At 42.1% G+C, this 24156-nt stretch overlaps 2 protein-coding genes across 3 annotated transcripts in view; one reads left to right on the forward strand and one right to left on the reverse strand.

The window, feature by feature from the left end:
• The window catches only part of BRF1 (BRF1 RNA polymerase III transcription initiation factor subunit), a 172781-nt gene that overhangs the window by 62615 nt on the left and 86010 nt on the right, over positions 1 to 24156 (forward strand). Inside the window, exons 4-6 of the mRNA XM_064713416.1 lie at positions 5784 to 5815; positions 14550 to 14622; positions 23577 to 23726. Coding sequence (XP_064569486.1) covers positions 5784 to 5815; positions 14550 to 14622; positions 23577 to 23726 — 255 coding nt within the window. The remainder of the gene's footprint in view (positions 1 to 5783; positions 5816 to 14549; positions 14623 to 23576; positions 23727 to 24156) is intronic.
• On the reverse strand, positions 16464 to 19938 carry BTBD6 (BTB domain containing 6). Of its 2 annotated transcripts, XM_064713418.1 has the most exons (5): positions 19322 to 19937; positions 18778 to 19072; positions 18485 to 18575; positions 18088 to 18206; positions 16464 to 17854 (listed from the first exon to the last, which is right to left on the reverse strand). In XM_064713418.1, the coding sequence occupies exons 2-5, from the start codon at positions 18981 to 18983 to the stop codon at positions 16822 to 16824; spliced, it is 1449 nt and encodes a 482-aa protein (XP_064569488.1). In that variant the 5' UTR covers positions 18984 to 19072; positions 19322 to 19937; the 3' UTR covers positions 16464 to 16821. The 2 variants fall into 2 exon arrangements, with proteins under 2 accessions (XP_064569488.1, XP_064569487.1); XM_064713417.1 differs by having other exon boundaries at positions 18778 to 19938.

Below are 24156 nucleotides of genomic sequence, written 5' to 3' on the forward strand. Positions count from 1 at the left end.
GACAAGAAATATATTTTTTTACTTTTTTTTCTGTTGTGTTGCACTGTGCTGTAAGTTTATATGTGACTATTAAAAATTTACATATGACTGTGTAAATACTTGGCAGTACCCCACAAAGCATGTTTTTTACTTGAAGTCAGCAACGCTGGGAGCCCCGCTTAGCCCCACGTTCTCCAAGGGCAGCATTTTCAGAAGTGCTGAATGCTCCCTACATATTCAGCCAGCCTGGATGCTTTGGAACATGTTCCTCTAAATGGCAATGACTCTGAAGACAATTATTGAGGAAAAAAAAGCTGCAGCATTAATTTAGGAAAGAGTGAGCTGTACGTGTGTTGGAGTCTGAGGCTGATGTAGCTCCCAGGCTTGGATCCCTCCTGTCTGCAGCTGCTGGAGGGGCAGGTGTGGGGCAGAACTGGTGTCAAAGCTCTTCAGGTCTCAGGTGAGCCAGAAAAGCCCCCTTGTCACCCTGCAGTCAATGGCACAGGGCCAGGCAGGCTGAATGCAGCCCCAGATGCCTTTGGTGTGCCCGGTGCTGGCAGATGCTGAATCCCTGCTGCTGACTTTGCCGTGGCTCTGAAGGCGCTGAGGCTGCACGTGCTGCGAGAGAACTGCTGCACAAACATCCTGGTAGACATGGGGAAGGAGTTTTTGTTTTCAAATTGGGGATTTTAGAGTGCAGAATTTAGAGCAATACACTTTTATGAAGCACGGCTGCCATAGAGCTGTGTGCAAAGAAGAAAAAAAGCCCTCAGACCAAAATGCAGTTCTTTTTTTATCGTGCATTAATCTACACATAAATAAAGATTGCTTTTTATAAAAACAGCATTTGTGCTTAGCAGTTTCATTTGTTAAGTGCTGTTTTTATTTGTGTACTCAAGTGCAGCCTGTGCTGTGTGGACTTCTTTGCAGAGGCAAAATTGGAGACTGAAGAAATTTTGGAAGCTGGCTCTGTGGGAATTCAGCCTTGAGGCAAAACTTTCATAAGAGTTTTCAGAAATGAGTTTTCTACAAAAGAATTGAGTTTGGGTATTATTTTCTAATTGTTTTAGTTCGGTGTCGTTGGAAAGAGAAATGTTTACTTTAAACAATTAGCATTGTCAGTCTCAATTAATGGCTAATTAAAATGGTGAAAGTTTGTAAAGCAGCAGAGGTATAATCATGATAAGTCAATCAGAAATCATATGGTGTATGAAATTATGGAAGGGGGAGGCTGGGAACTGGGTGTTGATCTGAAAGGCTGGAAACTGAGTTCTGGGCCAGGCAAATGCTGTCACAGATTTTCACCCTAGTATCACCCCACTTTTGTGTTCAGCCTCCCTTTTGTCTTTCCTCCATGTGTTTGTTAAAGAAAGTGCTTCTGGGAAGTTCCCATTTGTTATGTGGTTTATCCAGAACCCTGACACTGAAATTGCAAATATTTCTTTTTGTTAAGAACTTGAGAAAATTTTGTTATAAAATTCTTTTATTTTCTTTTTTGCTTTTCAGACATGTTTCTTATTAGGCTTTGCTTTTTTATTTGCAACCAGCTGAGTTGCTGCTGTTGAGTACAAAAAGTAAGATTATATTTAAATATTTTATATGTCAATGATCCATTGATCTGCTTTTAGTTTTTGTGAGAAACAGAAAGCATTTTCGCTTAAGCTGAATAAAGGTGACACTTCATTACAGTCATTAAGACTTTCATGGATGTCAGATTTCTCCTGAGTGGTTTGCAGTCACAGTTCCTTGACACCAGTCCTCCTTCCATGATATAGCTGCTTTTGTAGTAAGCTTGTAAAAATAAGTAAAAAATAGTCCAAGGGTAACTTACAAAAATTAAATAACTAAAATAAATACTAGGCCCTTTTCCTTCTCCCTGATTCTTAATACTGGCCTGTGTCTCCCAGATCAAGCATGCTACTCAGTGGAAGAACTTTGGAACAGTAGCATGAAATAATCTCAAGATTTCCTGATTATTGTAGATTGTCAGACACTAAAGATTTTAATTTTTTAAAGATTTCTTTGGGAGGGGTAACAACTGTACTATAAGTGATAGTTGTTATTTTAACAGCATCTTGCACAATTTATTCCTGCAAATGGCAGATTTGCCTCCTGCTCAATGTTATTATTGAAAATCAAGGGGATTTTGCTGCACAAGTACTTTAGGATTGCTGGAATATGGAAAATGTAGGTCTCTCTGAAGTACAAATGCATGCTTGTTTTGGTATTTTGGGTTTTAGGTTTCCGTTACTGTTCATTTCTTCATGAACTTTTGTTTCCTCTGGTGCTGAGAATGAGATCATTCTTGCTGTGAATCATGGAGTTCTCATATTATCCACATTATAAAGGCAGAAAAGGAACATTTTGGCCACTCAGTCTGACCTTTTGCATCATGTTGGCCAAAGGATTCCCTTCAATTTAATTTTTTTATATAATGCCTTTAGACTTATCTTGATTTAGACATTTCTAGTGATGGACAGACAGTTGCATACCTTGGTGAAACTTGCTTAAAGACTTAATAGCAAAGGAAAACCAGTTGAAACTGTTAATGCTTTTTCTTTTCCACTTACTTTTTTTTAACTTGGGCACATTTGTAACTGAAGTCCCCTTGTGCCCTGTTATTTGCATGGGTATATCCACAGTACCAGTAGCTTTCCATCCCTTCAGGAGCTTTTCCATGTGGGTAGCAGTCTCCATATGTAAAATGATCATTGTTTTCTTCCAGCCTCAAAGAAAACATTTGTCTTACGATTGTATAATTTTTGAATACATATTAAGTATTATCTGCTGTTTTCAGCTGTTGTTGTATGTTCTCCTGGACTGTTCCAGCTCTGAAAAGGAGTTTGAAAACAACAGCCTGTTTTTACAACCGCTTCCTGCTGATAATCGTGCCCACAATGCTCACAGTAAAGGCCAGCCCAGTGCTACTGCATGACTCAAGTTTCCCCTTTTGCTTTGCTGTAGTAGCTGCACATCTAATCAGGGAGGGAGATTGCTGGGGGCTACCTTAAATGAAATCCAGAAGCACCACATTTTTATTGTGACCTTTGCTTACAATTTTGGTGGACATTTGAACTAACTTCTCTAAGGAGCAAGGGAGCTGTATGTTAAGGCATCTATAGTGTAGCTCTAAATTAATTCAGAGTTGCTTGTGAATTTCCCACTCCTTAGCTCTGATCTTGTTTCATTATAAATGCATAAAAAGGTGGGTTTGTTTTCATTGCAGTAATAAAGCCTAAACATTTGTAATGTGTTAGTAAGTTCAGATTTTCCACCAAAGTGTGTTCAACAGTTTGAGGAGGTTGAAGAATACTCTGCTATGCAGATTTCATGACTGTAACTGGAATGCTTGGGTTAGAAAAGCTCCTCTCTGAATCACCTAAAATCTGAATTAGCATTTGGCACTGATGCTCCTTCCAGCTCCTCTTCTGTCTCCAGTGACAGCAGCCAGGCTCTGGGACCACTCAGTTATTCACTTTGGTGCCTCAATAACCTATGAGATGCATTTCTTTTGGTGTTTCAGAGTTTTTTTCCTCCTAAATTGTGGTAAGATCTATCAGATATGACTGATAATTTTGCTTTGTGTCATTGGGGCCAGTATCTCAGGGTGGGCATAGAAAAATCAGGCCCTTCAAGTCAATAATGAGCTGGGAACATTTTCAGACTTAGAATATTTCTTGAGCACAAATTGGCATAGTGATTTCTTGCTAGATCTGTTTGATGAGCTGACAATTAATATGGTTCCTTGGCAATTGCATTGCTAACGTCTTTCCATTTTCTCTTTTTTCACTTTTACAAAAAATTTGCACTGAATTCAGTATTGCTCTGTGTAGATTTCTAAGCTGTGTATTTTACAGATGGTTTTTGTTAGCAGTTTCCTTACTGTGTTAAAATTTCAGATTACTGTAATGTCTTGCATAATACTACCTATAATGGATTTCTGATTTTTTTTTTCAGAGCCATAGTGAATTTTCAGCTAATTAACTACCCAACATTGCTGTGGTTTTTAATGTGGAAATTAATTTCCACCAAATAATAATAACATAATGTATTAAATTTTGTAACAAATTTGGAGTAAATTCATACAATTTTGAATGCAAACTAAGAGTAGAAATGCTCAAGGATAAAAGTTCTTTGCAAGGAAAATGTTTATGTATAAACTGATTATGTTATCTGAATTACTCTCCTTCCTCAGCTGATAACATTTAGGAGAAATGTGCACTGTATTACCCTGGATTACTTGAAGAACATTCACTAATACTTATGTTACCACAGCATGCACCAAGCTACTCTGGTGTCCCTGCATTTTATTTAATGCTGGATTTCTTAGCACATTGCTGCATACAAAACCTCACACACAGCCCTGCACACGTGTTTTCTTTGCACGCCTCACTCTCTCTCCTCCTCTCACACTTTACCTTGACACTCCTTGTAATAATAAAACCCTTTTACAACATCTGAGCCACACCTGAGTAGCTGATAGGATATCCAGCCTGTGCTCATTAACAGCAGCAAAAGGGCTACCTTTGCACCTTGGGCCTCATGGTGCTTTCTTTTACTTTTTCCTCCTCTGTTTTGGACAATGTTTAGACAATGCAGCCATAAGTGTGCTTGCTTTCAGTTAAATCTGATGGAAACTTGTAGTGGCTTGTTTTTAACTATTATGTGTTCCAGGTGTGCCCATAATGAATAGATGGTGACCTAATATTTTGCAGCAGCACAGTACATCATGAAGGGAGTGAAAACTGAAAGGTACCACTGGATTTGCTTGGCTGGAGAAAGGAGCAGCCAAAGCAGCTTTTCCTTCACAGCACTTTGACCTCGTAGAAGAGAGCAAAAGAAACTTATTTCAGTTTTCTTGGTTTGCTCTTCCATCTGTGTTGCTGGGCATAGGAGACTGATGATGCTTTATATTCTAAAGTGTAATAAGGGTGTTCTATCTTGATGCTATTACTGTTTTTAGTTATCATAGAATAATAGAATGGCCTGAGTTGGAGGTGACCTTAAAGGCCATCTAGTTCCAGTCCCTGCCTCGTGCAGAGACACCTTCCACTAGTCCAGGCTGCTCCAAGCCCCATCCAGCCTGGCCTTGAACACATCTAGGGATGGAGCATCCACAGATTCTGTGGTAACCTGTGCCAGGGCCTCAGCACCCTCACACTCACAAATTCTTTCCCAATATCCAATCTAGCCCTGCTCTCAGTTTGAAGCCATTCCCCCTTGTCACTACAAGCTCTTCTCCATCTTTCTTCAGGCTCCCTTCAGGTACCAGAAGGCAGCAATTGGGTCATCCCAAAGCCTTCTGTTTTCCAGGTTGAATAATGCCAATTCTCTCAGCCTTTCCTCATAGCAAAGCTGCTCCATCTCTCTGATCATCTTGGTGGCCTCCCTGAACTCTGTCCAGCAGTTGAGTGTCCTTCCTGTGCTGGGATCCCAGCACTGGGCTGGGGTCTGAGCAGAGCAGAGGACCCCCTTACCCCTGGGTCTTCCTTGGGCTGCAGGATACGGTGAGTGTTGTAGATCACACACGTTGTTGGCTTGCTCTTTGAGAAATCTCTCCACTGTGATCATTCTGTTACTGTCAACTTGAGCAGTAAATTCAGCAGGTGCTGGCAGGGTGTTGTAGGCAGCTGAACAATTAACTGGATGTTGGCTGTTAGCATAAGTGGTGAACTGACCTAACCCATATTTGGTTTCTTTAACAGTTAACCTGGGTTTATTTCTTCCCTTTCTTTGGCTTGCTAATGAAATGAAATTAAAAAATACATTCAAGAAGCATGTATGTTCCTTGACTTCTTTCACAGACATGTTGCTTGACCTCAGCGACCTTCTTCAGGTATTGTACCCTTTTTATTTTGACTTTTTTTTGTAATTGTTAAAGTTTTAGATGTTTTAGTTTTTCTCTAAAAAATATGAGTGGAAAATCACTGGGTTTGGAAATCTGAGTAATTTTCCAGTAATATTAAATGTCAGAAAATTTTTTTTGCTTTTAATGCTGCATACAATGTAGAAGGAGTTGGTATGATCCTTTCATCAGGATTCAGAGTCACTGCAGTGGCACAGGGTCAGATGCTGCATATTTTTAAAACAACAGTTGTTGACGACAGAAATAACCTTTTTGGTAGGTAATGCTGCATAAATGTATTTGTGCACTTCAGAACTGTGTTTTATAAAATGTATTTTGAGAGAAATACGAACTTGCTCTGTCTGTGGAAATAGAAATGGAAATAGAAATAGAGAGCTCTACTGGCATATGTTGTCCTACCCTCATTCTCTCTGTTACAACTGTTTTACATACAATGCGAGTAGGTTACTTGCATCTATTTTTGTCCTCCCAGCTGTCTTGGTAAATGGCATCCCTCTGAAGACTATTTATTGCTTGAAGCAATCTGCTGGAATTGCAATAATCAAATGCATCTTTAATTCTGAAATTTAGTAACTTTCTTCTCTTTTCTAAACTCTGATTGAATTATTTTGATTGCTCAGGACCAAACAGTACATGTGTAGAATGGAAGGTTTGTTTTCCTTCTAACCACAGGTAATTTTTCATGGTGATGGTTTTGAAATAGAATGATCACAGTAATATGAAGAACAGTCACAATGTGAACTAGAAGAAGAGGTATTGTATCTGTAAGAAGAAAAAGAAAAATGTATTGTCAGCAGAAACAGACAAGAAAGATTGATTTGTCTTTTCCCCTCTGTGCATTCCAGCCAGAAAATATTCTGAGATGGGGCTTATGTGGGACCAAAAGGTTAAAAAGAGGTAACTGAGGAGATGAGAGAGACAGAAATATGTGAGCAGTAGGGAAATAATCAACCCCTGAAAGAGAAAAATCCAAGATTTCAATATCTTGATTTGCATTTAAGTGTCTTCTGATGAGCTCTACTTTATGGCTTCTTTAAGGTGAATCTCAGCAAACAGGAATGTTGAATATTATTGTTAACTCTACCTATCCAGAAAGTCCTGTTTAAGAATACATAAATGTGTTTTTCAGGTTCTAGCTTGATGGTTTTTTCCTCCTCCACAAGTCTGTTTAAAAAAAAAAAATCAAACAAACAAACAAACCCCCACAAATGAAACCACAAACCACACAGAAAACCACAACTACAAACTGAGCCAAAAAAAACCCAACAAAAAAAACCCACCCAAGCCACCTTGGTAGCAAAACATTTGTGGCCCAGGCAGTAAATTTCAGTACATTCAGTACGTTCTGCTTTAGATAAAAAAAGTCTTTGCTCACAAAACCTAAAGAAGAATTAGTTTGTTAAAAATAGTTCATTAGATGATACTATTCTGCTTTGAAGTGCCTCTTTTTTTCAAGGAGTACTCTCCTATCCTGAAGTTGGGATATAAATGTTCTTAAGGAAGAAGAGTTGAGAGCAGCAGTAGTAGTAGTGGCAGCAGATTACTTTCCAAAATACTTAATTTGTTCATAGTCATCTGCACAAAATTTGTCATAGTGGTCCAGGTGACTGTTTTTCTTGGTGAGATGAGAAAGGTGTTGATTTTATATCACAAAAAAAATCACATCTGAAGTCTAAAAAATGAACTACTGCTGAGCTGCACCAACTCTTGCTTAGAAACTAATAGGGAATGCTGAGAATTTTTCTTCAGACTGTTCCTGATGCAGCTCAGTTGCAGTGGGAGGTGAGGGACCTGCAGGGCTCTTTGTCATCTGGCTGCAGGAATTTTGTAAGAAAGTCACCACATGAAACATCCTTACAGATTGTTTCCATGGAGGCCACTGACTGAATTACTGAGCACCCTGAAATGGGTTCCAGTGCATTTGAGGGTGAAATAATCATAGAATCATAGAATCAAAAGACCTCCAAGATCACCAGGTCCAGCCATCAACCACCACCATGTCCACCATTTAACCAAGTCCTGAATCTGCTGTTCCCTGCAACTCAGTATTTGTTTAATGACATATCTTATATTCTTTCTCTCTTGCTGCTCTTTAGAAAAAAAGTGGTAGAGGAAATCCTAAGAATGCCCTCCTAAGCTGTGGTTTGTACTTGTTGTACAGCCCCTCTTCCTGTCTCTCTTAAATTGCTTTGGGACTTAAAAATATAAAAAAATAAAAAGCTGTCCCCTACAGTGTAATGTGCTTTTAGGATAGTATCGTGCTGCTAAAACTTAGCAATAGAGGAGACTAATTTTTACTGTTAATGGCAGTCTCTTTAAAAAGTCATATCAGTTTTCCTCTTATGCTGATGACTGAGATGTGGGAGTTTGTCTTGTTCCACTGGGGAACTGCTGCATTTTCATAAGAATTTTTGGAGCTTCAAAATTGCTGCCATCTTGGGAAAAGACAAAAAGTCTTTTTTTTTTTTGTCTTTTTTTTTTTTTTTAATTGGAAAGGCAATTTCCTTGGTGTTTTAGCTTCATGTAAAATACATCTTACATCTTGGAAATCTCCTGTTGAAAGTGTTGTTGGATCCAGAATGCCTCTGATACATTTGGACTTCAAAGCAGGATCTGAAATGATCTGAAAATGTCCAGAGCACTGCTACAAATCAGGCGCCTTCCTTGTGCCGAGCAGTCGTGCTGCTTGTTGATTGAGTTGGAAGGACAGGGAAAGTACTCGCTTATATTTTCAGATCCTGCAAATTTTACTTGCAAATATAGTCCTTAGAGAGGTCTGCAATCAGGCCTTTTGTTTGCTTTTTTGTTAGTCCAATCTAAGCAACAGGCCTGGCTTGTTTAGGAGAGCTGCAGAGCCTGTCTAGCCTTGGCCAAGTTCTGAACAGTTTAGGTTTTCTCCCATCTTTCCAAGCATCCCATTCCTTGCACCTGGAGAACTGTTTGGCTGAAGTTTCATCTCAGTGTGGTGAAAGGCTGCCCTTCACATCCTCAGAAATGGCTGGGGTTTTTTAGTCTCTTGTCATCTCCAGTGTCATGGTCTTTGCAATGGACTCATAAAAAGCTTTGGGGAAGGGTTTGGCAGTGCTCTGATCCCCAGTTTCAGCCTAATAGAATATAATTTTTAGCATGCCTTGTGGTGTCTCCTGCTGTTAAACAAGGCTGGTGTTCACTGAAGAGATCTCAGACATCTGAAGAGCCAGGCTCTTTAAAGGAGTGTGCAGGAAAATCACCAGAATGGATGCCATTAATTAAAATGGGATGTCTCTCCTTGATATCAAGAAAAGGTTTTTCACTGTGAGGACAGCCAAATGTGGAAGCAGGTCATTTAGAGCAGTTTTTAAGTTTTTATCCATCAAGGCTTTCAAGATCCAGAGCAACCTGGTCTGCTCTTGTGGCTGAGCCTGCTTGGAGCAGGAGGTTGGGCTGGAGGCCTGGTGAGATCCATTCCCACCTGAACTACACTGTGGTTCTAGGTAAGGGAAGAGGATGCCCAAGAAGTGAAAATCTGTGACTAGTACTTGCTTGGTCTCTCTTCCACTTCAGAACACAGCTCTCCCCCCTATTTCTTCATCTGCAGTTTTTCTAGTACTTGTTTGTCTGGAAGGATTTTTATTGTGAATTACTTTTGAACACTTGTTTTCATTTATTTAATCTAAAGGCAGCACTGAGCTCCTTGACTTCTCTATGATTATTGCAAATTATTATTCTCTGACTTTCTTGCATAGATGGTTTGATAATGGCTTATTGAACTGCTGTGGTATTGGAGGAGGAACTCCAGGATTGCCATGGATGTGATTAGCAGAAGGAGTTTCCTTTGGAATCCCCTTACTGAAGCCAGTGCTTTAAAGCCCAGTATGAGAGAAAAGATGCTTAATTTTGATTTGTATCTCTTTTGAATGACAAGCCGAGTTCGGTACTTGTTTGTGTTTTTGTGTGATACCTTTTGACTTCTCTAAATAGAGTATGGATCAAAAAAATTAGGATGTTTCAGTTTATTGCATGGAGAAAGGTAAAATAGAGTATTCTTTTAAAGACTGCACTGGTTTGCTTCAGTTTTTGATACCCTTTGTTCATTTAAAGTTATTAATATGTTGACTGTATTTGCCTTTATTGCCCCTATGCAAATTGCTGTTGATTGAGTTAATTTAAACAACCTGTTTGGGACCTTCAGGCATTACTACACTAGAAATGTTAATAATGAATCAAATAACCACAGGTGCCTCTTTCCCCAGCAACAGACACTCTCCTTAAAAACTCATTTGCTTTTCATGCTTGCTTAATTATTTAGGCAAGCAGCCATGGATGTTTCACAGTGTGAATTCTCATCGTGTTCCAACTGCCCGGTCTTTGTCTTTCCAGAGGAATATCTTAACCACTGGCACCATTTGTTGTTCTCTGCTAGAATGCCACACTATAGTCTTGAAAAGCCTTTTTGGAAATTGCTTGTAGAAGGGTTATTGTTTTATAACTTACAGTCCAACAGAAACTTCCATTCAATGGTAGCAGCTTTATTTTTTGCTACTCTCCAGAAGTTAACGTGACCCGGTAACCTGGTAACTGTATGAATGGGAGAGTCTCTGCTTCCCCAGGAGAGTTTAAAATTCTGGAAGGTGTTAGACTGATGAATTCCTGTGTTACTGGAAATGAGGTGTGTGTTGTTATTTCTGAAAGTGGAAGTATATTGGTATTTGTGAACAGTTCAGGCATGATGTGAAAGCAAGAGGAAATGATGAAAGGATAAGAGTCTCTCTGGAAGTGTCCCTTTGAAATCAGTGGCTGATGACTGACAGATGTGAAATGAAAAGACTGTCTCCAAAAAATACTGTGAAGGGCAAAGAGCATAACAAGTAGAAGGATCTTGTTGTGAAGATGTAACTGAATAATTGGAAGCCATTCCTTCACTAAATGCCCCTTTTAATTAACATAATGTGTTTGATAATGAGAACAGAAATTAACTATTGGTAAAGGACAACATCTTAGAGAATCTTAATGTCTCCTGTAAAAGGAGGTTTTTGCAGTGCCTTGGTGAGCACATACTTGGTCTGAAAAATGTCTTCCTGCTAAAGTAGCTACTTGGTTTTTGGTTTTGCCTTTTTTTTTAATTAAAAAAAAATTGTGATGGGTCCACATGCTTGTAAACTTACTCTGTTAATTATGAGTTGAATATAAGAGAATATGGTAAAAACTATCAGGGTATGCAGATATTTTAAAATCTCCCCTCTAGCAGAGGTTGACACCCCTATTTTGCATTAGGTGTTGATGCTTAAACCTAGTGATTGCAACAAATTTAGGAAATTTTAATATATGGTGAAAATCTGCAAAAAAAGAGCACAAGTCTTATGAAAGTATATAAAGCAATTGTCTCACTTCAACAGTTTTGATTGGGGAGAGTTTGGAGAAATACTGTTTTTCAGTATGATCCTTTTAAATTAAGGGGAAAAGAGGCTGAAGTTGATGTGGTAAGCTTTAAAGCTGCACCAATTCAAGTTTAAGCCAGAGACATCCTTTCAGAAGGGCATTTTTGTTTATTCACCATTCTAAGAACTCATATAAAATTAGGTTTTATAAATGCAAATGTCATATGATTCTAAATTTGGAACGTTAAGCTTTTGATGGATTGGAGTATATGAATTTTTATAAGAAGTTCTTAATGAAGAAAGAACTAGAAATTAAAGTAGGCCTCTAAATTAATTCTCCTAATTTTCTAAGCTTAATGGAGTGCAGAAAAACCAAATGATGAGAGTAAAGAAAGACCTCTCTTAATGCCTATTTTATATCATATCTCCTCTGTCACGGGATCTGTGTGTGCATGTGAGTAATAGCTGAAATCAGTGATAGAGGAATAAAATTTTAGTGAAAGGGCCACCTTCCACTAAACCCAGGAGATCTTAAATATCATGTTTCAGGAGTTCAGTGGCATTACAGGTTTCTGAGTGAACTTTATGCCATCTTTAATTTTTCATTTATGAGAAGTGCCTCAGAACCTGTGAGTATCTGTTAACTTTCAAAGTTGAGAAGCATATTGTTTGAGAGGGCCTGTGAAGTCATTTTTCCTATTGATTTGCCAGAAAAACTGGAAGCAATTAAATATTACTGATTCTTTTTGTGACCCTGGCATTAAAAATATGTGAGCTTCATGAGGAAAACAATACAGAACATGGACTGTACTGTATATTTTGCTTTCTTTCTAAATAGGTAGTAACCAGAAACTACAAAGAAATGGGCTTGTAAGCAAAACAAATAAAATCCCTCATTTACCATTTCTATTTTAATTTATTATTTTGTGCAAATACATTGAAGTCAGTCATGAAACACTGATGATGTTGGTGAAGTGGAAAAGCAAGTTACTTCTCAAATAAGAAGCATTACTTCTCAAATAAACCATAGATCAGGAGACTTTTAGTTAGTCCAAGGAAAGAAGGATAAATAGTAATTGAGCACATTTATTATTCATTTGTCTTTGCTTTAGATTTAATTTGGAAATCACTTTGATTGTTAGAACTTCACTAGGAAAAACCTTCTTCTTTATGTCTCTTCATATTTATTTGCTCTTTATTATTGATTTTATGGAAAGTTTGCTTGGGAGGAGTTTCTTAGAGAGTGACGTGGTTTGATGGTGACAAACATCAAATGACAAGGAAAAAGGCTAGTAGGAAAAAATACTTGTTTGGATTAGAGTTTTATGTGGTTTTTTCCCCTAGACTAATATGAGAGAACTAGTTGAGTTTGTGAGGCCTCTAATGGAAACATCATATGTACTTGGCTCCACTGAAGTAACTTTATTGATTTGTGCAGTGAAATCGTCCTTGCAGAACAAGATCTAAGTGATGAGGTTCAAGATTTATAGTAACTTGGTCTGCCAGCTCAGAAGGCTGAAATTACAGCCAAACACTCCTTCTTTATGTTAATATTTTTTAGACAAAAGGTCAAAACAACCCTTTTCAAGCTTGCAGTGAATCTAAAGCCAGCTGAAATGCTGCAGACATTTTGCTTTAGTGATATTTGTTCTGTTTTAGTGGCTCATGGAAAGTCAGAAACTCTCAGGCTCCAGTATCAATTGCCAGATTCTGTAGGTGTATATTTTTTTCTACATACAATTTGGTAACTTATTTCCTAGAAAATAGACTTCTCATTCAGAGGGTATATTTTGCTCTTTTCCTTCCCCAAGAATAGTGCTTCTATGTTGTCTGCTATTTCAGGAAGGAAAAGGGCAGTGAAATTTAAGGCTATATCTTGTAGGCCAGTCCAACCATTGGTCAGACACAGCATGAAATACACTCATTTCTCACTAAATATGGAATGAATTACCATCATCTCATGTATAATTGATTGCACAGTCACTTTCAGGATATGTGATCATTCTGAGGATATCTTTGAAGTTCTAATTTCTGATTTTTAAAATATATTTGAGAAAAATACACATTAAGAACATTTTCACATAAACATTTTGAAGAGCTAGGTGAAAATATGTAACTTGTTTGGGGGTTTGGTTGTTGTTGAGATAGATATATTTTAGTTAGGTTGGTGGAACCATCGGTACACGTGGGAGGAGAGCCTGCTTTTAACCTAATGTTGGCAGAGCTCTTTGATGAAATGGAAAGAGCAATAGTTTTCTAATTCCATAGGCTTGTGCCATAATCATCACTCAGTTGTGTAACTGGCTGCTAAGTAAACACTTCTCTATCCAGGCATAGGAAAGAAAGGGGCAGTTTTGTTCCATAAAAGCAACAGAGTATATTCCATTGATCAAAACAAACCAAAACCTACTGCTTGGAGTGTAGGAGGATGGAGTTTTTATACTAACCTTGACCTTTACATATGCCTTGGGGGAAGCAAGGTGTTACGGAGCTCCGTGGGAATGTTTGAGGCTGATTGGGAACCGGAGTGCATCCTGCCTTTCTTGCTGACCACAAAAACACATCTTAAGATAGAGAAAGAAAACTTCCTCAGACTTGTAAAATACAAATATGGCTGTCTGTGCTATAAATTGCAAATCAGAGTATGAAGAGTAACTCCTACCCAAAATTTACATCCTCCTGCATGCAGCAGTGAGGGAGAGAATTGGAGCAAAGCTCTGTCCCTGGTGCCTGAGCAGGTTTGCTGTGGTTTAGAACTTTTCTGATTATTTTTTTTGTGTTGTTTTTTGTTTTGTTCTTAATGTTTTTAATGCGATCTGAGGCAATGTCCAAACAGCAAGATATGACAAATAACCCTTGGGGCATGCAGCACCACTCCTTGATTTGGTGAAAAGTTTGGTGTGTGCTTGTGCAATACTTAATTATGCCACTACAGATGATCGTGCAGAACCGAAATTTGTACTGACTTGTATTTGCTCAGGTTTTGTAATAGTGCAAGATAAATGAAACTTTATATATACTGATATTATATTTAAGTCTACTTAATGCCTTATGATGTAATGTGAAAAACTGTACTACAGAGCAGCACTGAGCCCACTGAAGAGCATGATGAACAACTTATAATTTTTTCAATATAAACTTATGCTTTGATTTACAATGCTAATTTGTGCAGATTTTGACAGGCTCTGAGTATTATCCTGTACATATGAATATTGCTTGTATAACTTGAATTTTTTTAAAGCAGGTTAAGATTTTGAAAGTTGAGGTTTTCTCCTTTCCATATAAATGTTCTATTAAAAACATTTGTGGTTTATGATCTACATAATGCTTTTTTTGTCTTTTAATAGGTGAATGTCTATGTGCTGGGAAAAACGTTCCTTGTGTTGGCCAGAGAACTCTGCATAAATGCTCCAGCCATAGGTATTTTTTTCAATGATTTGACTTTTGACTATTTGAGTCTTTTATTCCTATGGTTACTTGAAAAGAAATATGTATGTATGTATATATACACACAGTATTGTATGTTAATACTCAAGTAGAAACTTTACAGTGAAGCTGGAATCAATCCAGGCCGAGGAGCATTGCTGACTATAAGAGCCTGTTCTCCTTTATGGAAGAGCTTTTTTGGAACTAGATGCTGTTTTCTTTTGCAAATAGTTTTGTTGCTTTTTCCAAGAATAATTTGGGCTATACTAAGACAATGGACTGACGTGTAACAAATTTGTGTGTGTCAGCAAGCTCCTGCAGGCCTGTCACGCTTCAATTCCACAGATGCAACATTTGATAAGTATTTGCCAAATTTACTATCTGTCCATCACCTGTAGCTGAGCTAGTGCTTTAAATGCGAGTGGCTTGGTGGAAAATGAGCAACTTTTTCCAAACATGTGAATAACTTCTAACAAGTCAACACTGAAATTGTAACTGTGATAGGAAGGTGGGGTTTAACCTGTCAAAAGGGTATAGAAGCCATTTTCTAGGTTGTGTGTTGAAGCCAAGGGAATTTGTGCCAATTCCAGTTAAAAGAGTGCATTTATAGTGAGGTCTTGTGACTGTTACCCACCTCTGTGTAGGAATTATCTGCCTGCATCTTTACCCACTCTCACTCCCACTCTCTTTCATCAGTACCAAGAGAATCAGATGGCTGTGTTGCAGAAGGACAACACAGGCACAGCCCTGGAGCTGTTCTGGGCTGGCACAGGGCTGTGCCTCTGCACCAAGGGGAGCAGCAGCTCACACACAGAGCACCACACAGCACAGCTCTGCTGCAGGTCTTCTTCTCAGTAATCCACTTCCCTTCTTACTTTTCATTACTTTTTTTGGTCCCTTTTTTAGAGAGAGAAAACAGGCAGGATTTGCATCGCAGCTTAGTTTCAAGGTGAAAATTAATGCAGCTTGGGAAAAGGCAAACTTGTTAGATGTAGAGGTACTTGTTATACATGGAAAAAATACTGGTTTAGACTGCTGTTCTCTTCCAAGCCCATCCTAAGATTTACAAAATACAGTAAATATTTCTAATTGGCTCAACTATCATCATGAGACCTTTGAGAAAAAACTTTTATCACTTTCTGAGGAAAGTACTAGCCTAGAATGATTGCTGATAATGCCTGGGACTGTGTTTTCCAAAAAAGAGCAGGAGGAAAGATCCAACAGCTTTTTTCTTTTTTTTTTAAGGTGGCTTATTTCTAATTAGTAATATTAAGTGAACCTAAACACCATCTTGCAAGTATTTTTCTAATGCCTGCTGCTCTGTATAAAGATGGGATGTAAATTCAGATAGTGTCTGCCAGTAATACAGCCCTGGGCTAAATCTGTGATGCAGCCCTGTCACTGAATTAATTAACTTCATCTGTGTGTCTTGACTCTGGCCATTCAAGGGGGGGTATAGTTTGACAGGTGCAAGTGGCAGTGTTGCTGTTTGGTGGGCAGGCTGGAGGATAACAGAGATGCTGCATGTGAAGGGGCATTAGGAATTTTCAACTATAACCACAGAATTTTGATCAGCTTTGATTATACTGATGGTTTGTCTATCTTCAGCTTGGGCAACACACAAAAAACCCTGAGCTTCCTCAGATGTCAGCTCCTTTTCTCATGAAGGGAAAATAAAGGCTGCTGATAGATAGTTTCAGTTACCGAGAGGGAACCTTCCTATTTGCTGGGTGTGGATGCACACGGGGACCAGACTACAGTGTCATCACCCCTGTTAGCTGTACATGAATTAACACACATGAGCCATAAGGTCAGCAAAGATCAAGTACACAGGATTTAGGGCAAGTAAAAATGTTTTATATTTCACAGATTCGTAAACTGCTCTAGTTTAGAACATTCTGTTTGAGTCAGCTGCAGTCTGCAAGTTAGTTATCTATATACAAAATAAATGCACAGTACGTGCAAAATTTAACATTTTTCTGCATGTTGCAGTCTTAATAATTAAGTCAAATAGCTTATGAATAAATAAAATAAGATTAAATTCAAGAGCATTCCTTCACTTATTTGTATAGCCTGATGTAGCAGATAGGTAAGTAGCATAACATTCCATACTGCTGCAGAGTTCGTAGTAAAACAGAAAAATCCCTTAATGTGCATCATTGCAGCACTGGAATACAATCAAGGTGAAATGCATCATGCATAGAAAATGAGCTCAGGTATCTGTCCTCCTTGTACTCCGGTCCCATTGGTGCTGTCCGAGGAGCACTGGAACTGGAACGTCACTTTCCCGCACTGCACTTCAGTCATTCCCTCTTGTCCAAAGTAACTGAGTTCGTTCCCATCCAGAATAGCACTTACATTGTAAAACGTGTCTTGCTCGACCTGCACGGGGTGTTCAAACCACACCGAGAAGGTGTTGCTGGAGCCGTCGGAGGTAAACTTTGTCAGGTTCTGAGCAAGGACAACGCCTAAGCGCTTCAGTTCGATTTTGACGCTGTATTCAGCTTTGCCACAGCTTGACCCATACAATCCCAGTCCCGCTATAAATATCCGTTTGTCTACGGCAAACTGAATACTGTCACAGCGGCCCCGGTACCGCCACTGATTGCTGCGATACGCAGACGACTGAAACCGGTGGCAGCGCTGAGGCACGAGTCCTTTCCTTTTCGTCAGGGGGAACTCTAGTTTGGGTTTATTTGCGGCTGTGTACCATAGGAATATGTTGTGTGTCTCCTCAAGGGTGAGGATGTCGGACTGGGCAGCTCCGTTAGCAAACTCTTCCAAAGTCATGGTTGGAATCCGCACCAAGTACAAAGCTTTCCCTAATACATTCCTCTTGTTGCGAGGCGTCACCGGCAGCCCTTGCCTTTTGCATTCGGCCTCTGCCCAGTTGAGAACAGCCTCGAAAACTACCACCTCCTTGGTGTTGAGTGCTTCCCGGGTTACAATGATCTCTAGTGTCTGTTGATCTATCTCACAGAAGCCCTCTGACTTCAGTGCCATTTCTGCCTGAGCATCAATCACTTCCCAGCAGCGCTGCGTCAGCTCTGGCTCCTCGAAGAGCCTGCTCTGAGACAGCAGGACACAAGCGTTCTTCGCCTCTAAGCTGGTCTCCAAAAAATTGACGCAAGCCTTCGCTAGGGCCGGCACGATGTACTTCTTGGCAGCATAGAGTGTAGCCAGAACTGTGTCAGCTTCCAGGTCTATTTCATCGCTATACATGTATCTAGATGGAGGGGTGAAAAAAAAAAATTAGTTTCTCAGGGAAAAAAAAAAAAGTAGGCCATGAAAATAATCTATATTCGTCTTTGCTGGCAGTGAATCTGACATTCAATATTTGTCAGCACATTAAGTAAACAGCAATAAGTGCATATTGCACAATGTCAATTAGGAGATGTATATTTTATAAGCTACTTTGATTCTGTCCATGTAATTAGCAGACTTGTAGTGGCCACTTACTTTAATAGGATTAGAAAGGCTGCAGGTTCCACATCTGGTATATGGATTTCAGATTTGACCTCTGCGAGATCGCCATAAAACATAGCATAGAAGACAGAGCTACCAACTGCCAAAACATACTGGAAAATAAAGAGAGAGAAGCCTCAGTAACGTGGATCAGGAACAGCTGAGCGTGCTGGCTTTCCTAAAAGCTACATTTAGCGAAAGTTACAAGCTGCAGTGGAAGCAGAACACTGCCTCAGACTGCTCCCTTTAATTGCAGTGTATATGCGAATTACTTCTGGGATTAGACAAGAGCTATAATTAGGAAACAAAAAAAGTGGAACCTAGTTGTAAGGCAGGGGGAAAAGGCGACCTGCGCAGCAGCATTAAAAAGCCAAATATTATCTGCACAAACCTTATGGGCAGGAACTTTCTTGGATGCCCCTGGCGGGCCCACGATGAAGTGAACGTCAGCCATGAGTTCGTTATTGAACATCAGCGCGTTCCTGCAAGCAGGGGAGGGGGGAGAAGCCGCGTTAGCCGCGGGCTGCGCTCGCCCGGTGCCCCAGCCTCCCGCCGGCGGCCCCGCGGCTCCAGCCCAGCCCTGCGCTCTGCCCGGCCCGGGCCGCAGGTGCACAGGGCGGGCGGGCGCCTCTCGCTCGCTCGCTCCCGCCCGCCCGGGGAGGGTCCGGCGGGCCTGGCCCTTACCTCTCCCGCAGCGTGGGATGGAAGGATTGCCAGTTGGCGCTCTCCAAGTTGTTGTTGTTGAGGTTTTGGAGCTGGGGCGGCGGGGGCGGCTGGGCGCTCTGCTGGAGCTGCAGGGCGTTCTTCTTGCTGTTGGCAGCGGTGGCGGCGGCGGCGTTGCTGTTTGCAATGTTAGTGTTGGTGCTGGCAGGGTAAAGTTCTGCAGCCATCTTCTTCTTCAGGGACAGGGGCACTATCTCATAGCATCCTGGCACCTTGCCGTTTGACCTCACACTCTTTTTGGACTTCTTTAAGGTCTCTGGAAGCAGAAGAAAAAAAGTCAAACACTTCATGATCCTGCCATTGAGGCAACCAGGGGGCAGTGGCATGAGCAAGAGAACTAACAGATCCCAAATGCGAGTCCCACTATCAGGATATTTTGTACGCTTCTAGATGCAGGGTGGCCTTTGGTTTTTTTGGAGTGTCTGCCCGCTCTTTGGTTACCGGCCCGACGCACCTTTCCGGGGGGAAAGGGGTGATGCTGTGTCGGATCAGTGCCAGCGCTCACCTTGGCTTGTGGGGGGGTCCCAGCCTCCACGGCACTGCCACGACTGCAGCGGGGAGCCCGAGCGGGGCCGGCAGGCAGTTCCTTCCCCAAGGAACGGGGAGAGAAAAATAAAAAAAAAAAAAAAAAAAAAAAAAAAAAAAAAAAAAAAGGAAAAATCAAAAAAATCCAAAATCCAGCAACAAAACCCCAGGAATCCGGCAGAGGCGGTGGGTCAGGAGCGAGAGTCAATCCACAAATCCTCTGAGTGCAGCAGCCCGGCGAGGGTGAAGCGCAGCCAGCCGCCCGATCCCCGCTGCCAGTGCTCCGCTCCGTCCTTCCCGGCCCGCCGGGGGCACATCCGCGGCGGCCGGGCCGAGCCGAGGCGGCGGCTCCCTGCAGTCCCGCTCCCGGGCGGCCCCGCCGCCGCTCGCACCAACTTTGCTCCGGTCCCCGCGGCGGCCGCCGCCGTCGCTGCTGCTCCTCCGCGCTCCTCCCGCCCGCGCCAGGGGCGCTGCTGCCCTCGGGGCGCCCCGGCTCCTCCGCGGCGGGCGGGCGGGAGGGATGCGGCGCTGCCCTGGGCGCTCCCTTGGCGGTGGGATGCAGCGCTACGCGGCCGGGCTCGGCGCGGCTCTGCCGGGCCCTGCCTCCGCCTCCCGCACTAAGAGGCAGCGACCGCGCCGCGCGTCACGGCCGCCCGCGCCAATGGCGAGCGCAGGGGCGCGGCGGGGAAAGGGCCGCCCCCCGCCCGCCCGTCATCGCCCCCCCGCGCCTACGTGCGCAGCGCCGGGCGCCCGCCGGGAGCGAGCCCCGCGGTGCCCCGCGATCGGTGTCCCCGCACCGCCCGGTGTCCCCGCTCCGGCCGCAGCGGGACAGGCGCGGAGGGGCGCGGGGCAGCGCGGGGGCACCGCGGCGGGGCGGGGGGGGCGGCCCCGAGCGCGCAGCGCCGTTCCCGGGCGGCCCGGGCGGGGGCGCCGCCGCTCCGCGCTGCGCTGGGCGGGGGAGCCGCGCTGCCCGCGGGGCCGCCCACCGGGCTCGGGGCGCGGGGGGCACGGCCGCGGCGGGGCTGCTCCAGACTGGGGACGCTGCTGGGCTTCCTCCCCTCTCCCCTCAGCCCCGTGCCCTCTCTGTGCCCGCTGTCTCCGTCCGGGCCGTCCCGCCCATCCTCCGGGATCGTTCGGAGAGGGCTGTCCCCCTCTCTGTGCCCGTTCCCTGGGGGCGACCTGCAGCGGGATCGGCGCTCGGCGCTTTCGGTGGGGAGCACAACCCTAAACTGTTCTTACATCCCTCTTAGTGACTGTATGGCATCAAAGTTCTTCCAAAAGTCCCAAGTTCTAAGTCAGAATTGGGATCAGGAGAGAAGGGAAAGTCTTCAGCAAAACACATGCTCCTTGCTTAAAACATGAAATGTTTTTCTTGTGGTCTGCTCCATGGCCTCCAATATCCCCTTTGAGGAAAACTAACAGGGTTTTGCCCGATTGTAACTTGCTGGCATGTGTGGAGTTGCATCCCCGGAGGTTACCCAAAGTCAAAGGGGACCCTCCTGTGGGCAGGTGCATCCATGCTGGTTTGGTGCCCCTGGAACGAGGCAATGTGTTTGGGGTTTGCAGCTTCTAACAGTTCTTATTTATTTATTTTCAAATATTTACCTCCATGCAGGACTTGTATATGCTAACCTGGGCTTGGCCTCTGATTTATATATTCACTGTCCTACTTTTTTTGGTTTCTTTAAGGCTTGCTATTTAAAACCCACCCACGTATTCATTTTCTGACTGTTTGGTAGCTTCAGAATTCAAATTAACGATGTGCAATGTTTTGTCAAATGACCTGTGGGCATGAATGCCAGCACAAATGTCTGAATAGCTACAATGCAAATGTGTAAATACTCTCGAAATTCAGCTCTGAAACTCAGCTCCAGAGACAGAGCTGAGAGTTGCTCCTCGCAATCTGGTGAGGTATGTGGTGAAAAGAATGGAAGTAATTCTGGTCCAATTGGTAATATTCTTAAACTGGCCAAAGCTTGGTCCTGTGAAGTTTGACTCCATTCAAATAATGGATTGATTGAGGAGTGATAGCTGAAAAAGGGGTTTTCCTAAAGGTGAGCCTATTTGTTTGAATTGTGTATTACCATTATTAATTTAGTCCAATTTCTAGAGGGTGCCTCTACCAATGGTAAGTGTAATTGTTGTTCCTTTGCAAAGTGAGCTATTGAAGGTTACTTGGTTTGTGCTAAAACCAATAACAGGGTTACAAAGAAAATTGCCAGGGGAGGGAGGTCTTGGGCTGTACGTCCCTTCCAAAGATGCCAGGTAGATTTTACCAAAATATCCAAAGTGACAAGGTTTAAGTATCTTCTGGTAGTAGTATGTCAGCTAACAGGGTGGCCAGAAGCATTTCCAACTGTTTCAGCAACTTCAGGATTAGTTATTAAAGTATATTTGGAAGAAATAATTCCAAGATACGGGGCTGTGGAAGCAATAGACTCAGATAGGGGAACTCATTTTGCAGGAAAGATCCTTCAAGGGGTGATGACTGCTTTAGGAATACAATGGAACCTTCATATCCCCTGGCACCCCCACAGCTCAGGCTGGGTTGAAAGAATGAATGGAGAAATAAAGAAACTCCTTTTGAAGCTGGTGATAGATACTAAGATGCCGTGGGTATGGCTCTTGCCACTGGCTTTGGCAAGAGCAAGGGCCAGACGAAGAGGAGATATTCAGTTATTTCCCTTTGAATTGATGTTGGAATTCCTTACCCTTGTAATTCTCAGCCTAGTGTAGGGATGGAAATAAGTGATGTATACTTGAAGCAGTATGTGGCCAGGATACTGTCTGCTCCATTCTGGCAAATGCAGGAGCTGAAGCTGGGCACTCTGGATAAGAAGAGATGGAAAAGCAAACCAGGCATTGCTACGTGTTCCTGTAGTACCAAGAGCAAAGTTTAAATGTATGTTGAACCCCAGGCTGTGGCTTCTGAAAGGTTGGGGTTTTTGTTGTTGAATTTGGAATATGTGATTTCTCTAGAGTAGAGCTTCATAAAGTCATACTTGGCAGTGCAGAACACCTGTCCTTAGAATCAAGGGGCTTGATAAAGTTCTCCTAAACCTTTGATTTTTCAAGTCATGTTTGGGTCATGTTTACAGCCTGGAATTTCTTCAGTTTTGAGGGAGTTTGAGGTTGGAAGTTCTTGCTTTATAAGTGCTTTCATTTAAATGCTTCTGCAGGGCTGACAGGCATTATCACCTATGGTGTGATCTTGGTAATTATGGATAGCAACAGGGCATCATTGTTAGGACTTGGTGCTAAATGAAACTGCTTTGATTAGTTGTAAATCCCTAAGATTTCTACAGTATTTTGAGCTGAATTTTCATCTTTATCGGTTTAAGTGCCCAAGTAGGGGATCAGCAGAGGAAATTGAGTTGAGACTAATAGTTAACAATTTACCGTACATCATGGATTTTCGGTCAAGTGATAAAAGGCTGGCAGGAAATGAGAAATTGATATCTCAACTAAGAGTAAACATGTGTTAAGTGTAGCTTTTACAAGATTGTTTGATAAATTATAAATTGGTTTAGGCAGAGCACAATCTGTACTGACATATTTTGGTTAGTTTGAAGCTGTTAACACCAACGCTTGAAATAAGTTTATACATCTGGAGGCAGATCTGTGGCCGATGTAAATTGTCATAGTGCTAATGATGTTAATTGGGTTCCAGCACTTTATGCTGATGGAAGTCTGCCTTAGTGTCTGTAATAAAGTGTTTTGTATTCTTGGAATGTGAGTCTGAGGAGAATTATCTTGGAAGGTAACTAGATTTTTGTTAGGGAGGATTTAAAGCAAATTATTTTTTTTCGAGCTTAGTTGGTTTGAGATGAAACATGCAAGTTACCTTGTTACTTTTTGAGAGATGTTAGAAGTTTTGGGCCTAAATTGTGTCCTCATTCTGCAAAAGCTTTTGTAAATGTTTCACTTTGGATGTGGTTTCTCTGATACCAGTAACACTGCTCACGTGTCACAGTCAGCGTGTGCAGCCTTGGATGCTGTAACGCGTGCAGGAATGTTTGTGCAGTGCTTTAAAGATCTCCTGTCTAGAGAGCAAGAAATTATTTTGTTTTAGGTTATCTAAAAAAGTGCTTCTGAAGTATAATGGTAGAGGATCTGCCCAGCAGCAGCGTCTGTGTTTGCTGAGGTGAAGCCAGACCAGCCCAGCAGCGTCGCTGCGCTGCATTTTCCTAAATCCATGTAAAGGTTTGGCATAACTGTGTTACTTTGTGTTGCAGATCCGTGTTTGTACATTCCCCGTTTTGCACACATGCTGGAGTTCGGGGATAAGAACCACGAGGTGTCCATGACGGCTCTGAGGCTGCTGCAGAGGATGAAGAGGGACTGGATGCACACGGGGCGCCGGCCCTCGGGGCTCTGCGGGGCCGGTACGTGCGAGCCTGGCCGTGTCCCTTCCCCCTTCTCACTGGTGATACCCACCAATATCCACCACTTCTAGGCGTTTTGTTCCATCAGGCATCTACAGATTATATAGGTCTTCATGGAAATAGTTTCTGAAAATATAACTTCATTTTTGCCCTTGCTCCTATGGTACTTGCTCAGACCCTTTGTAGCTTGCGGTTTGAATTTTTTTTTTTAAGCTCCTTTCTGGTGCTTTTCTTGCCCCCACTCTGCAGGCTCTAGCTGCTAAAAGGTTTTTTTGTCAGCTAAAATGATACCATTAGTACAAGCACTTTGATTTGTGTCTTTACACAGAGTCTTATGCAAGAAGTGCCCTCTTTGACCTGTTTTGTGAAACAATTTTTCTCTCTTTCTTCATCTTTTTCCAAGATCCATCGCTGTCATGATGCTTGCATA

The sequence above is a fragment of the Zonotrichia leucophrys genome, chromosome 5 (assembly GCF_028769735.1).
Source record: "Zonotrichia leucophrys gambelii isolate GWCS_2022_RI chromosome 5, RI_Zleu_2.0, whole genome shotgun sequence".
Classification (NCBI taxonomy): Eukaryota; Metazoa; Chordata; class Aves; order Passeriformes; family Passerellidae; genus Zonotrichia; species Zonotrichia leucophrys.

Excerpts from the sequence above, each read along its gene's own strand:
- BTBD6 (XM_064713417.1), bottom strand. The coding sequence starts at position 19,142 with ATGCCACTGCCCCCTGGTTGCCTCAATGGCAGGATCATGAAGTGTTTG. Across the intron at positions 18,576-18,777 it reads CATCCCACGCTGCGGGAGAG|GAACGCGCTGATGTTCAATA; the intron begins GTAAGGGCCAGG and ends CCCTGCTTGCAG. Across the intron at positions 17,855-18,087 it reads GCCTTTCTAATCCTATTAAA|ATACATGTATAGCGATGAAA; the intron begins GTAAGTGGCCAC and ends CCCTCCATCTAG.